This window comes from Ctenocephalides felis, unplaced genomic scaffold (genome assembly GCF_003426905.1).
Source record: "Ctenocephalides felis isolate EL2017-DRISC unplaced genomic scaffold, ASM342690v1 CF-g0.4_SCAFFOLD_03571, whole genome shotgun sequence".
Taxonomy (NCBI): Eukaryota; Metazoa; Arthropoda; class Insecta; order Siphonaptera; family Pulicidae; genus Ctenocephalides; species Ctenocephalides felis.
This window is the reverse complement of record NW_020539725.1, coordinates 46350106-46367753: the sequence shown is the minus strand read 5'-3', so window position 1 is coordinate 46367753 and position 17648 is coordinate 46350106. Positions and strand designations below refer to the sequence as shown.

The 17648-nt window shown below is 28.2% G+C and overlaps 1 protein-coding gene across 1 annotated transcript in view; it reads left to right on the top strand.

Moving 5' to 3' along the window:
- Nucleotides 1-17648, top strand: part of LOC113386976 (metabotropic glutamate receptor 2-like) — an 82998-nt gene that overhangs the window by 35537 nt on the left and 29813 nt on the right. The window contains exons 2-3 of the mRNA XM_026624734.1: nt 12838-13852; nt 15400-15541. Coding sequence (XP_026480519.1) covers nt 12884-13852; nt 15400-15541 — 1111 coding nt within the window. The 5' untranslated portion in view covers nt 12838-12883. The remainder of the gene's footprint in view (nt 1-12837; nt 13853-15399; nt 15542-17648) is intronic.

Genomic DNA, 17648 nt, shown 5'->3' with positions numbered 1-17648 from the left:
TTCTAAGGTATGCCAAAATGTTCAGAAACCTCTGAAACGTAAATTCATATAAAAATTTTCATTTTCGATTTTTTTGCGGATACTATAACTTACCTGCGGGAAGTTAAATATTACAAATTTTGTTATGTAAAATATTTGAGCTTTTTGACACCATTTTTTTTTATTTTTATTATAATGTATTGTATTATATTGTATAAATTTATTGCTTAATATCAAAATTCTTGTACTATTAAACAAAAGTTTTTAAATTATCTTATTTTGTAATATCAGCACAATATTATTAGTCAATTTTTGTTAGGCCATCACAACATTGGAATATTTCAAATGATATAATATTAAATAAAGTTTTGTATATAAATAATAAATTTTGAATATTATTTATATCCAATGCGGTTACTTTCAGAAATTTCTATTTTTTCTCGTGATATTTCCATCTTATGTATTGCAGATGTTTTATTCTATTGGTACCCAACCCTGTTATTGTAACAATGTTAAATCCGAATCGAACACCTGAACACTCACGCACGTGAACGTGAAAAGAAAGCAAATCTAATATAGTAGCAATGAGATAAACTATCTTAGATAATTTTCGCTGGAATTGGTAATAAGTCTTGCAGAATGAATCGACATTTAACGCAATGCGGGCACGAGAAAATCTATAAACTTAGAAATATATATATATATATATATATATATATATACATATAAATTCCATTAAATAAAAAATTTGCTTTACTATAAAGTGTTTATTTGCCTGGTACTCTATAATGGTAATTCTCTGTCCGAAATCCGTACAACTGCGTTTGTACATTAACCAAACATAAATATTTAAACGTTTTTAATATTTTAAACATACGTGTTTGTATATAGTTCTACAGATGATGACGATGGTGGATTTACTATTCACCATGCAAAACATATATATTGTTGAATGTACTTTATAAGACAAGCTATTCTTTCATATAATAATAAATAATATTTTAAATAATATTTTTTAAGACATAGCTGGAAAATCAAAAAAATATTATTTGTTCAATAAATCTATAATTATATTATATGAATATATACATATATATATATATATATATATATATATATATATATAATATATTATATATACGAGATTGGGCTGGTTGAGTCTGATTAAATATCAGCTCTAGCCCTATAAGATTTATATTGCAAGGCACGAGATATAAATTAGTATCAATAGATATTTTTCCTAGTATACCCTCATTTATATAGAGAAACACTATATATATATATATATATATATATATATATATATTTATTTATATATATTAGAGTGGTCCCTAATATCGACATTTTCGGATTTCCTTGCTTCAAAGGGCTCAAATAGTTCCAAATTATTAAAAAACAATTCTCTGAAAGTTTTAGCTCCAAATATTTAAAAAATTTGAAAATTAAAAAAAAAGTTTTTTAGGTACAACTTAACGAGAAATGAATTGAAAGTGAAAATTCGTGTCATTTTTTATTGAAAATTCGACGCTCTGCTAAATTTTTGAAACTTTGTTCATGCTATTTCCATACAAAACTATTAATTGCAATAAAGTGAAATATGAATTTTTAAATGCTTTAATCGTGTTTTTGGGGCTAATTTATTATTAAAACAGTTTTCCCATATATTTTCCAAAATTTTTATTGTTTTTAAAACAAATATTGCCCGGCCCATCTAAAAACAAAAATTGAATATTGCGCCACGATTTTTATTTCCTTTGGCCACGATTTATTTCTACTAGTTATATACCTCCCAAAAACAATATAAATTGTGTTAAATTCTCAAATACAATTATTTTTGTTTAACATGATAAAAAAGGTAAGAACACCAAATATAGTTTCTCACAACCTGAAATTCTATTATATAATGTGGATAAATATTAAATATATTCGAATTGAATTGCGCAAACCATTTGCCTACCACCTCCACATAAATTGTTTCTATATATTTGATAGAATATCTTTTTTTATAAAGATTGTTTTATTCTATATTTTCTATATTTATTGTATTAAATAGTGATTAAAACCTCATTCTCAAATTTTTCAGTTCTCTAATTTAAGTTGGTTCAAAAATAATCCTCATAAAATTATATAACACAAATTTGATTAAAATTATAAATTTATAGCAAGTATTTTATTTTAATACGTAGAATAAATATATACTTATATTTTAGAGGAAATTATAAATTTAGAGGAAATTATAATTAAAGGAAAGAATCATAGCATTCTAGATCCTACCCCTATGATGTAATGCCAAACGGTGGTTTCTGAAGCGACAAGAGGCAAGAGGTTTTAGTCAGCATTATACCCAGATTGAGCCCGACATACCCAGACAAAAGAACTAGGCTGAGATGCTAAATGCATGACATATATATATATATATATATATATATATATTTATATATATGTTTTTAAATGTATATATCAATTAGAGTGCGTACGTAAAAGCATGTAGCATATTGAAGAGATCCGCTCCGAGCCATTCTTAATGTGATTAAAAGGGAAATAAATCCCAATAAAATACTCCATGGAATATTTTTATGGTTATCCTGCATATAGGGGCAAATATATATATCCTGAGTTATATGCACGACTATATGAGTATTTATGTCAATAAACAACATGAAACGAAATTGCAGAGAATCATTTTATAGATTTCTATTTGCTTATTTTATTTATACTTTAGAAAGTCTTCAAAAAATGGCAATGTTGAAATTTTTTTAACAATAATGACAAAGAAAGTAAAAATTAGAATTGAATATTATTTATTAAAGTAAATGGAGCTGGATTTTCATATCTTTAGAAATTTCTAGAATAACTAGCCCTCTCTTTCTTAAAAAGTAATATATTCACGATATTGTTCGTATGCATGAGTTGATTTTTCGTGTTTTTTTTTTAAACATAATGTAAAAAATAGTGATTCACAATATTCTAAAAGTTATTCTCACGTCAAAAGGTGTAGCAAAAATCTCGAAGTTTTATATTTCGTTAAAAGTTTTCAGAAACTAAAGAAACATCAATAGAATACTGATGAGTATTCAAAAAGATGAAATACTTTGATGCTGGAAGTTGCATTAACTCATGCATGTGATAAGCTTAGATGTTTTTGAAACGGAAAACTGAAGGAAATTTGGTGAAATTCTTTAAATAATAGACATTGCATAAATGTAATTAATTAGAAAATCAAAGCTTGAGATAAGCAAAATATTTGAAAGTGATTAGTAAGATATAGCGGTGATTAGTTTTTCACGACTGGTCAAGTTCAACCCAGAATTCTGATTTTGAAAATTCAACTATTTGAAACGTGTTAGTGGAAATTAGTTTGTGGTGTTGATCAGACGCGCCGTTTCTTTGTAATTAGATTAAGATTTATGGTCTAAACAAATACCTAAGCAATTATTGAAGTTTGGAACGGTGGACCCAGACAAAATTTCAAAATTATATCGTCAGAATTATAATAGATTTTAAATCTTCATTCGTTATCATGTACACAAATCAGGAAACTTTTGCTACTTAACTAAAGGCAAAATGATACGCCCACCTATTTTTAACGTTATTATAACTTGTCATAGAGTAAGTTATATTAATGGACCAAAAATCGAAAATGAAAATTTTTGCATATCTTCACGGTGTGAAGGTTTCTGAACATTTTGGCATACCTCAGAAAAAATGTGTGGGTGTGTTTGTATGTGTGGATACAATTTTTCGTCCACGTTCTCGGGCGCAGGGATCAACCGATTTAAATGGTTCAAAAAACCGTCGATTCCTATTAATAGGGAGATGTGTTGATTAGTTTTTGGCAAAGACAGGCCCAGCCGTTTCGGAGATACGGAGCAAAGAGTGTACAAAATAGAAATCGAACTTTTGAGAGAACTGAGCATCCGATTTGAATCATCAAAAACATTTGACTTGTAATGATCGGAAGAAGTGGTGATTAGATTTTGGCGAAGGCAGGTTTAGCAATTTTGGAGATATAAAGCTAAATGTGCAAAAAATGGCAGTTTTTGAAAGATCTAAGCATCCGATTTGGATGTTTTAAAAAACTTTCTGCTTGTGTTGATAAAATGATTGCTCTTTTAAATTTAAAAATTCAAGAATAATTCGTTTTTAATTCTAATTCTAGCTAAAGTTCTAAACATCACTTACAAATTTCAAATAAATAATTTTAACTTTGCAATTCTGTTTATATTATACTTAAAAATAAGGTACGGAATATTTGTATTATACTTGGAAATAACTTCTTTAAGGTACGGGAAGTTCTAGCAATTTGCCTTAAGGCACGATGCCTTATACCACTAGTTATAGTTAATTTCCCGTAGGGCAAGTTATAGTAATCGCAAAAAAATCGAAAATGAAAATTTTCATATATCTTTGTTTCAAAACCTTCTGAACATTTTAGTATACCTTAGAAAAAATGGATGTATGTGTGTGTATGTGTGTGTACGTGTATGTGTGTGTGTGTGCGGATACAAATTTTCATCGACGATTTTGGGAACACGGATGAAGAGATTTGAATAATTCAAAAAATAAGGAGACGTGCTGATTAGTTTTTGACGAAGGCAGGTCTAGCCGTTTCGAATATATGGGGCAAAAAGTGCCAAAAACGGAAACTCAATTTTTAAAAGAACGAAGCGTCCGATTAGAATTATTCAGAAAACATTTTACTTGTATTAATAAGATGCAGAACTGATCAAATTTTCATGAAGGCAGATCTAGCGGTTTCGGAGATCTAGTAAAAAAAGTAAAAAAAAATGCCATTTGGCGGTCAAAAATGATCATTACATATATGCACATCAAATTATTAGATATTTTATAGAGATTTTAACAATAAGTATAAATTTTGTTTACTTTTCTATGGGTTCCGTACCAATGTTTATCCGTTAGACGGCGACGCGGCGTTTACGTTTCGTCTCTATGCAGTTAAAGCAGTACGATTGCTTTGAAAAAAAGTTCAGAATTTCCAAAATATTTTAAAATAAATTTTTCTTCAAAAAGTCTTTTTTCAAATAAAAGTAAATTTTTGTCAAAAATTCATAGTTTCTCAAAAATCTAATTGTTTTAGAGTAAATTTTTTTCAAAAATGTTAATCTTTTTAAAAAAAATAATTTTTGGTATGGGAAGTTCCAGCAATTTGCCTCAAGACACGATGTCATGCGCCCCACTAGTTTGCAATTAGAATGATACACTGTACAACACTTCTGTTTTACGTGTCTACTTATTTATATTCATAAGTAGATACGCAATAACTTTACAAATATTTGCAAACAAGATCTGCCCAAGAAGATGGTTCTACATCTGCAACATCAACTAGATCTAAATTGCTCGAATATCGCAATCATCTATTTGTTATTCTCACGTAAGTTATATCGTTTCCAAAGTTTCCACGGTAGATAAATAACCGTGATGTGCTTTCATAACTCAGCAAAATACAGAAACCAAATTATGTGTTTATTTTGCACGACTTTGTTTGATAATTTATTTCCCTCCCTGCGCGCAGAAATTGTGAAAATTATAAACAGCCGCGAAATATTTGCACATAACGCGAAGGGCGGTCTAACAGACATTTAAGTAAACACAAGACTTTGATTACACAAAGCAATCTTGTATTACATACATTATTTAGAAAATACAAATATAGATGTGATTAATTGTGTGAATTTACCTGTGGGATTTAGATGTTGTTCTATATTGGCGTAAGGAGACTAATGATGAGCGAAAATGATAGAAACTATAAACTTATGACCTTGAGTTGTCTCCACCTGAAGATTTTTTAACTTTTTAGAAGGAATAGTTTGTTTTCGCCAAAAAATGCGATTTGTAATAATAATTTTATGTTTTCTCAAAGTTTCAAGTCAAAAGGTATATGTGTGTATGTGCTTGGAAATCTAGCACGGTGATCTAGGAATTAGAAGATTTTAGTAATAATTGAGTTAGAATTTAGTTGGAACCTTGTATGATTATAGACAGAATCCATTTTAGTAATATTTTATTTCATATTTAGGAAAAATACTAACTGCACAAGCGGCTTGGCTGATAATTGTGCAAAACTATTTAACGAAACATTTGTTTTTATTTCCATTCAGTTACAACAACTGCGTGTAAAAGTGTAGAAAAACCCAGTAGTAGTCATTTTGTAAAATATAAATCTAAAATGTAAATCTTCTTAATCTTCTAATAGTATTTGTAGAGAGCCGGTTTTTCGCAAGTTTATCGGAATGGTTTTCTAATATTGTCTTGTATTTGGATGCGAATCTTTTGATTTCTTCAGCTATTATGTATATATTACAGTCACGATCGATGTGCCAATTAGGAATGTACTTGGGTGCCTCCAATATTTTCCTAAAGATTTTGTTCTGTAATCTCTGTAGGATGTTTATGTTGGTTCGACTTGCACTATCCCAGAGAGGTAGATCGTAAGTCCATATTGGTTTTATGACTACCAAAAGTTTGTTGTAAGTATATAGTTTAGACTTGGGACACCACAGCCAGAATAGTATTTTAAAATTGTTTTCAAGCTGTAATGGTTTCTTTAGGATGTGATTTTTTCATGTAAGTCTCCTGTAGAAATTCAACAGAAATATTTTAGCCTGGCCAGTTAGAATAATATAAGTTTATAAGCTTAGTAGCAATAATTATACTGTAAAAACCAACAACATACATCCCAACCAATCTGCAGGACAATACATGAAATAAAACTTGTAGAAATTTATGCAATTTGGTACCGAGAGTAACACCCAATCTGATCCCCAACACGTAATAAATGTTGAAATATTATTAGTTGAATTTTCCAAAATGATTACAAATATTTTTTGTTCAGAACACTTAACCTGAAGTATGAGCTCTTCATAAATCATACGCTTATATATATATATATATATATATATATATATATATATATAAATGTAACTACAAGCAATATTCATGTGTGAAAAATCTCATAACATAAAATTAAACGGCACGAAAAGCGCTGAAATCATCTATCGCGCCCTGTGGTAAATCGGGGCATTTTCATCCCTTCCAAAAACGATATTAAATGATATTTCAAATTTATTATACTAATAACATTTTTTACAAGTCCACAAGAAAATTGTGTTTACAACATGTTACATATTGAAAAAATAGCAGCGTAGGCTATTACGAAATTGAGATTTATCAAATATGTGATTAATACAAATATAAAAACTCAGTAGTTTAAACAAATAGTTATTTTTATAAGTTCTAGAATGCATAAGTACATTATATTTTTGTTTTTAAGTATTTGATATCATGTTCTCAATTTACTATATTTTTGGTCTTGGGTATTCACATATTTTACTATTTAAATATCTAAAAAAGATGCTATCATAAATATTGTTTAAGATATGATCGTAATAATGAAATTAATAAATAATGATAATTGAATAGATGTTCATATTTTCTTAAATTTTATATCTTAATTTTGCACAATATAGCAAATAGATAGATGTTCAATATATAAACTTGCAAAATTTTCTTATTTAATTATCATATCGAATAAAATATTCTACTTTTACCGAATCATTTTACATTTTTATTGTGATAGTGCAACATTTTTTAAAAGATTAAGATAAATTTTTGATGATGTTGCATTAAGTTATCAAAATGCTTCATGAAATTTCAAAACATTTTAAGAGTAGTGTTTATGTGAAGAAAGACTTTATGAGAAAATATAAATATTATAAAAATAGCATTGAAGTATTTGATGCTAAGTTGCTTACTAAACAATTTAGATCCTCAACATGACCAGACGATTCGATTTGTATAAAGATGTTATTTTCAAGAGTAACTTGGGACTAATTTATTTACTTTTTGCCTCAAGTAATCAAGCTCAGACATACTTGTTCTTTCTTTTATCTCTCTAATAGAATTTTGTGACTATTCAATTACATCCCCACATTCTAAGTCGAATAAGTTACTATATGGCAGTACATTATATATATATATATATATATATATATACATACATATATAAATTTATATTTATACATCTATATGCAGCATAAAACATATATTATCTAAATGCACGAACTGGCAATGCGAGTTGGTAATCTGCCGAAAGTGTTTTTGTGTGTGCTAACTTGATTCGCCTGTAGCGATTAAATTGCGAAAGCTTGTAGGACTATTAGTGGAAAAGGATATTACCGCCAGGATATGTCGAAAAACAACAAAAATATACACATTATCACAAGTATATATATATATATATATATATATATATATATATATATATATATATAGACACATGAAATTTACATTCCACTGAACATGACATGAGATAATATACCGAAATGTATGGCAATATAAATTTCTACAATTTTTAACTTCCCTTAGGGCAAGTTATAGTAATCGCAAAAAAATCGAAAATGAAAATTTTTATATATCTTTACGTTTCAAAACCTTTTGAACATTTTTGCATATCACGTAAAATAAAAATAGATGCATGTGTGTATGTGTGTGTGCGTGCATGTGTGTGTGCGGATACAAATTTTCGTCGACGATTTCGGGAACACGGATGAAGCGATTTGGATAATTCAAAAAAACATTCGATTCGTATTGATAAGGAGACGTGCTGATAAGTTTTTGGCGAAGGCAGGTCTATCCGTTCCGAAGATATGGGGCAAAAAGTGCCAAAAACGGTAACTCAGTTGTTAAGAGAACGGAGCGTTCGATTTGAATAATTAAAAAAACATTTTACTTCTATTAACAAGATGAAGAACTGATCAAATTTTCATGGAGGCAGGTCTAGCGGTTTCGGAGATCTAGTAAAAAAAGTAAAAAAAAATGCCATTTGGCGGTCAAAAATGATCATTGGACATATGCACATCAAATTATCAGATATTTTATAGAGATTTTAACAATAAGTATAAATTTTGTTTACATTCCTATGGGTTCCGTACCAGTGTTTATCCGTTGGCCGGCAACGCGGCGCTTACGCGCTTCGATATTTCATCTCCGTGCAGTTAAAACAGTACGATTGCTTTGAAAAAAGTTCAGAACTTCCAAAATATTTCAAAACTATTTTTTTTTCAGAAAGTCTTTTTTTTCAAAAAAAAGTAAATTTTTGTCAAAAATTTATAGTTTCTCAAAAATCTAATTTTTTCAGAGTAATTTTTTTTTCAAAATGTTAATCTTTTTTAAAAAGAAAATAATTTTTGTTACGGAAAGTTCCAGCAATTTGCCTTAAGGCACGATGCCATGCATCCCACTAGTTATTTTAGGTATTGTATGTTATATATGTTCTAAGGATTTTGACTTTATCGATTGTTGGTTGTTGGTGTTATGTGCTGTAATGTATGTTGTTCGGTTTTTGTAGTATAATTACTATATTGAGATGCTGAATGGGATATTTCACTTCATGATGCATCTAATACAGTTTCGAAATCAACCGCAATAGATATGTGCACTATTTTAAATCTTGATAACTGCAACGCGTGATCGGGTGCAACTAGTATATATGTATATTAGGGTGGCCCTTAATATGGATATTTTTTATTTTTTTGCTCCCTGGAGCTCAAATGCTTCCAAAATGATAAAATAAAATTCTGAAAGCTTTAGCTCTCAAAATTACCTTTAAGATAGTCCGCACTCCAACCAAATTTTCTTATGAAAATAACATGGGTGAAGTTCCATTTGTTTTTTAGAATTTCATAAATTGGCCACAAGTAAATCAAAATTTTGAGAAGAACATTGTATTTGCTTATTTTGATCGCAATCAAAAAACAACAAAAATCCATCATATTTTATAAAATAAGTATTTACTTTGAAAAAAAAAACAAGAATTTTAGTTGGTTTGCGGACTATCTTAAAGTTAATATTTAGAGCTAAATAATTTAGAAATTTTTTTTTATAATTTTGGAAGCATTTGAGCACCTGGCAGCAAAGAAATTCGAAAATATATTCGGTATATGTTCAGACGTGTAATAATATTTATGAATGGCGCTTTTCATATTTTTCCATTCGTGCAAGAACTTTCAATACGTAAATATGAAAGTTTTATTATAGGCACAAAGATGTAAGTAATAATATATGACCCCGGGTTATGTCAAAGGTACGTCAACATGAAACATACTATATAAGCTCTTAAGCTCATTTCGATGAGCCATAGAAAGAACCCAAAAATATGAGCTTTTCAAGAAAATAAATTAAATAGTAGTAGTGTCTGTAGTGCTGCATCTTATAGAAAATTGTAAGAAAATTAATAATAGTCAATTTTTAATATAAAACTATGGATATTGATATAGAATTTAAAATACTAAGTACACTATTAGAAATTTGTTCATGATTAGTCAACTTATTAAAGGCACATAAATTCAACAAATGATACGATACTTTAAATTCAAACAAATAGCGTTGGATTTGTTCACAATTATATAATTATTGATTCTTCTAACTTTTCACTGTGTGATAATTTTACACTAATTTTAATTGAAAATTTTAGGTACAGGATAAGGAGTATTATTTTGAAAGCACAAAATTTTCTGACCAATGTCAGTGATTCTGAAATTGACAGAATTTAATATATAATGACCTTTTTTCTCGATCTGGCTCTAGTAGTGTTGTAGCAAATTTATTTGGTAAAGGAGTTCGGGTGATCCACGAAGAAGCTTTTTGTATTTGTCTGAATGAGTACGTATTTCATTGCTTACTGTGTTGATGCGTCTTTATGGATTAACCAATTTCGAAACTTTTTGGTTAATTTATTTCAACATCTTTGAATATTTAATACGTTTGATTTTGATGCTGATTCCCATAGTTGCATGTCGTATAATAATGAATATATGCCGAATAACAAATTAGAATTACATAAATGAAACAAGTCAACAAACGTATTTATATTGTTTGGATGAATGTATTGGTGGAATATATGTATTTATCTGTCTAAATCATTGCCAAAATTTCTTTTGTAGCAATCGGTTAAAATACTTCATTTAATGTCCAAAACTTGCTGTCAGTAACAGTAACTTCTATCGATCAAATTCTAACAGTAGTAAGGTGTATATATATATATATATATATATACCCTAGAAAAGTTTTATACTAATGTGACTACGTTTTCTGTCATTTTCGCAAATCGGCGAATGATTTCAAGTGTAATCATAGGAAGATATATTCCAAATCTGATTTCTGAAGAAATAGTGATTTACATGATACATATAAAATAGTGCATAAAAAATTCGTTTGTTTTTTTTATTCATCAATATCCAAAATACATGAAATGCAACAGATTTGTTTGCAAAATAAAATTTGATGACTCTCAATGTTGTGTTAGTTTTGCGTTAAAGTGGTTTCGAAATGCAAAATTTGTATTGTGAAACTTTGATTTTGTAAAAATCAGACTTTTTTTTATTCGTCCAGTTAAGAACATTCAATAAATTTGTCAAATTTACAATTGTCGGCCGTAAAGAAACATTGTATACTAAAGGCGCATGTTAGAAAAACAACTCAATAGTTGTTTACCATTCGATATAATATTCACAATATTTTACTGATAATTATATAATTTTAACTATTTACTTAAAAAATAATTTTTTATAAATAATGACTAAATTATTTTTTTTAATTTTTTATCAGGAAAGTTATTTATCATTAGTGATATATTTTAAATGCTATAAATTCTAATAAATGATTCATAGAGTAATAGAAAAATGCAACCTAATATATATTTTTATTATTTCCTACCAATTACAACAGCCAAGAAGGCATTCAGTAATTCTATTAAATATTCAGTAATGTGTAAAATAATATTGTATTTCAATAACTATTTAATTTTTTAAGAATAACAACAATATATTATTAACTTGATTTGAGTTTATTCATTCTATATATAGTATTGTATACAATACAATGATAATATATACTTTTAAATTGAAGTTTATTTCGAAACTAATTTTCGGTAATTTAGAATATTTGTTGCAGGTATAGCATATTTTTAATTTTAGAACTCGACTAATGTTTTTATCTACGTGTTTCAAATTCAATTCGAGTATTTTCTTGCAATATTTAAGCAAAAGTGTTTTAAAGTTTGATAAGAAACTTGATTTTATAAAATTACTCATTAAGTTAAACACTTTCTTTTATGATTATGCTATTTTAAGATTATCTGCTTCTCTTAAAATTTTGCTCATATTTAATATATGATCATGATAAAATCCAAGTTTTACGCATTACGATTTGTATAAAAAATTTAATATCATACTTTCCTCAAAATGAGGCAAAGAACTTTTAATATATGACTTTAAATTTGAATGATAACAGTAATATGATTATCATTTAATAGCAATAATTTTAATTGGCTCAGTTCACAAATAAGCAGAAATTAAAAACGTACACACTTACGGAGTATCCGATTTGAATGATTCAAAAAAATTCTGCTTGTTTTAACAAAATAATTGCTTTTCGGAAAAAAAAATATTTCAAAATTTTTTTTGTGTATCGAAAATAATTTAGATATTAATTTTATTTCTGGCTAAAGTTCTAAATAAATATACTCTAAATAAATAATTTTAACTTTGTAATTCAGTTTATATAATTCTTAAAAATAAATATTAGATAATGTTAATGTATTTATAATAATTTATCTCAAAATATTTAATACTTAAACAGTTCGTTAGGGTACTGGAAGTTCCAACAATTTGCCTTAAGGCACGATGCCACACACCACTAGTTCCTCAAACTTTGATTGCACCCACACCATTTGGGGATTTATTTTATTACTAGTAACACTAATAATGACAAATATTTTATTTATTTTTTTTTTTTTTAATTCTTATAATTTATATTTATTATGGATACTTTTTGTTTCAGGTGCCGAAATAGTTGAAACCAAATACAAGACAGAAATAATTATGCAATGTCATTATTTTGGCTTTGGGTATTCCTTTCGATGCTACTTGTGAGCAAAATATCCGGGCAATTGCAATTAAATAATACCAAAAATGATTCCAATATGACAGCATCTATTCATAGTACCAATCACAATCGGACAACAACTACCAAAAATAAAATATTTGCTGGAAATGTTGCTAAAAATACTGAAACTACATCGGATCCCAATGTTGACTTATCGATTATCCGGAAAAAATCTGAAGGATATACTACTGAAAAGCAAACAATGCATCAAGATAAAAATAGCTCCTATAGTGCATCACATAATGTTCAAATATTCAATAATATAAGTGCATCCACGAACAATACGCTTCAAAACGTTCAAAAACTTTTATCGAATCACTCGCAACAGACAGTTGCTTCTATATCCCTGAATTCTACAAGAATTGGAAAATCGGAAAATGCAAAACGCTTGACACACCATCATATATTAGCAAGAAAGGCACAACCTGAAATAAAATATGAGAAGCACAAACTTCTAAAAGCTCAACCGAAGTATACTAACACGAAAATATTGGAAAATTCTAGAAAATCAATTCTAGCATCTGTTACGCTCACAAAAGAGGAAACATCGACGATTCCTCTAGATATTATTTTTACTCGAACAAGCGGTCCGGTAATAGAAAACTCAAACCGAGATAATGGTCAGCTCAAATATTCTACGGAAACTCAAATTGAAATAAATGGCTATAACAATTTTAAATATAAATTCAGGAAAAGATCAAATGATTTTTCTTATAATAATAGTGGCAGTGGCTTGGTATCGGATACTGGAGAGTTATTTGAAACGGGCAGTGGTGTCAATGCTCCATTGTGGCCCGTAAAGCGTGCGGCGGTCGTGGAGGGCGACTTAGTTTTGGGGGGATTGATGATGGTGCATTCCAGAGAAGACTCGGTGACGTGCGGACCAGTTATGCCTCAGGGTGGAGTTCAGGTATTTTTTAATATTTCTTATTTGATAATTCTATTTTTGTCACGTGCCTATGAATTGTAAATCGTGAATAGTCGATATAATAGGTAGTCATACATTCATATATACGCTCCAACATTTGAAAAACATTATACAAAGTTTAAGCCGAAATGTGAAAGGGATCATTCAAGTATTACGTAAGCAGATTTATTACAATTATTTACCTCCCTATCCCCCTTGTCAGCAAAAGTATGCAAAGCTTTTATCCCCTACCCTCATGCTTACGTAAACATTTTGCAATTAATGTAAAAAAAATATAGATACTACCTATGACGTAATCATCATCCAGACTCCCCTGCCTCCCATTTCAACAAAATAAGCAAATCAACAACCCCCCGCCGCCCTATATTGCTTACGTAATACTTGAACGGCTTCAAAGTGAAAAAATTTCGTCCACGTTTTAGCCCGTAATTCTGAATCAACTTTGAAAATTCGAAAACCGTTTGAAAGATATTGGTTGGAAATCGTGCTGATTAGTTTTTGGTAAAGATCGGCCGGGCTGTTTTCTTGTAATAAAGTTTAAAAAAAAAAATTCGACTATGTTTATCTTTTTTTTTTAACGGTAGATACCATAGTCTTATAGATCATACTAAAATATTACTGCCTTACGGCAACTCGTTTAACTTTAAAAATTCGTCAAAGTTTGCAAAAATTAGTATCGTTTTTTGGCATTTGTCAAAATCAGACCTTCAATCGACATTTTCTTAAAAACGCCTGAACCAATTTCAGAAATTTAAAAACCATTTGATGTATCTCAATGAGGATTATTGTTTCTCAGTTTTGTGCGACGATCGGCCTAGCCGTTTCTTTGTAATTTGGAAAAAAGTGTTAAACTCTCCGTCCAAATTTAAGCTCATACTACCGAATCGATTTTGAAAAATCAAAAACTGTTCAAAAGACTTTTGTTGGGAATGATACTAATTAGCTTTAGGTGAAAATCTACCGAGCCGTTTTCTTAAAATTAACTGTTGAAAAAAATATTTAAGCCGATTTTTATGGAACTTTTTTGGCAATATATATCATGATCTTATAGAGCTTACTGAAATATTACGATCTTACGACAAGTAGTTCAATTTTAAAAATTCATCGAAGTTTTAGAAAATGATTAGTTTTTTTAACGTTTGTTAAAATTAAAATTAGACGATTTACTTGGTATAACAATAGAGTACTTGGTCTTAATGTACATACTAAACCATTAAAGTCCTACAATAAACTGGTTCAAATATAAAAATTATTGATTTTGGAAAATTTGCTTTTAGAAAATACTCCGAGTTAACGTGATCGTTCGTTTTCAATTATGTGTAATAAATCAACTCGGAATACTTTTAATCACTCATAAATTAATTTATTTTTTATTGATTAAGTCAATTAATTACACATATTGGGAAGTTCATGTAACTTGCCTCAAGGCAAAATACCAATACCAACTATTTTTATTATTTTAATCATATGTACAATGAATAATTTGTTAACAAAGTTTTGAAAATTAACATTTAATTGTATTTCAAAAGGCTTTGGAGGCAATGCTGTACACTTTGGATCGGGTAAATTCTGACCCAGAACTTTTGCCAAATATTACAATAGGTGCGCATATCCTGGACGATTGTGATAAGGATACATATGGATTGGAGATGGCTGTGGATTTCATAAAAGGTTAGATAATTTAATTTATTTTAATATGAACTGTTAATTCTGATTTGTATCATATACGAAATAATAAATAATACTTCTTGTATTCGAACTTTTCTTGTTACCACTGTTTCGTTTATTTTACTGACAAGGAGAACCTCAGGTTTACTCTTCTCGGATTTTGATAACACTTTGCATGGAAATAGTGTTGATAGTCAAACCAAACACCTTAAAATATTATAGGCCTACGAGGAGTGGTTTAATTATAAAAATTGATTAAATTTTTGAAAAATGGGCCGCGCGCAAAATGTTGATAAAATAGCGGAATTAAAAATTATTAATAAAAATTAAAATATGATTACAAAGAAAATAATGGTGAATATAATCAATATATAATCAAGTGTATTAGTTTACTTATTGAAAAAAATATATTATTGACATTCATTAAGTGTATACTAAAATTAAATTATGTAGAATATCCTAACTCTTCTTATGTGTATATTTATTGCTGCATTATTTTTGCCAGAATTTTCGAGACGTAAACTGGAAAACATGCACTGAGTTTTTCATAATAAATGTCCTACTTTATAAATCGTGATGAAAACCGCAGATTAAGTTAAATTTACGACAGGAAACTTGAAAAATATCTTAAAAGAATTTCTTCTAAAGTTTTTTATAATGCAGTATTCTGAAAAAGCTTTAAATATGCTAAAAGATTGATTTAGTTTCAACTTAGATGTTGTTTATTTCAATATTTTTTGATAATTTTACACCATATGTATCAAGCCAAATCGTTTAATAGATTTTATCAATATTATTTTAAATTTTAATATATTACAAATATTTATTACATTTTGGTTCACGTACGGGTAAATACCTGCAAAAGAAATTAAGAAAGAAAAAAACTAAATTTAGAATATTATTAACGAGAAGTTTTTCTATAAATTCCGACTTAAAACAATATAAATTGAATTTATTTTCGTTATTAATAATTTATTGGTTAAATTTAAAAAATATTTTATTGTGGTATTGAACCCTGAGTTATGTAAAAAAACAGATTTTTACAGCAATTATATTCAATTATTATAATCAGTTAATTTAATTTATTAATTCAGTATTATGTTCATATGTCGGTAAATTAAAAAAGTGAGTTATAAAATTTGTATGTTTACTGTTATACGAAAAATTAAATCAAGTAAAACATTAACCATATCATGAGACAACATGCAATTTGATATTTGAAACAGTTTAATGATCATATATAAACATTAAACTTCCTAATGAATGTAATAAACATTAAACTTCCTAATGAATGTATGAAACTGGATACTTTAAATTAAAATATAAACTATTGTAATTAAAAAATTTTATAGAACTTTTCCCATATGAATAAATCCACAGCATAATGTTTTATTTATTAATTAAAATATTCAGAAACTTTTGAAACCTAAAGATATATAAAAATTCTCATTTTTGATTTTTTTGCTATTACTATAACTTATCCTATGGGAAGTTAAAAATTTATATAGTTTTCTACCAGAAACTATTATGCACAATTCTGTTTACTACATGACAGTAGCAAGTTGCAACGACAATATTATGTAGGACGATTTACTAATCCAATCGAGACAAAAAATATTTTAATATAGTTCAAAGCCTTTTTGAAATACACCTGTTACTATTTAGCCCTGTTACAATAAACCGCTGGCTCTACTACCTGATCTAAACCATCTAATTAATCCAACATCAATAAATATAAATATTAGTCAATCCATGTATCAGCGTGTTCACTTGCTCTTTTTATGGGGTTTATATTATCCATTAAATGTATGTCAAGAATACAGACTCAATATTAAACACTCCCCTGATGTAGTGTACCTACGCAAATATGTACCCATCGGGACCATGGAGCGACCTGACGTCAATTTTAGAGCCGGGTACTCGAAGTCATATAATCCTTATTGCCAAACGAAATTCTGTCAGTCATTTTATTTGTAACCCTTACGTCTATCAATGTCAAAACGATATGAACTATGGCTTAAAATTTATCCTAGAATGTTTCATAACATGCCACAACTGAAATTTTGGTTCAAAATTAAACAAAAAGTACCTACTCGTGACCAATATTGCT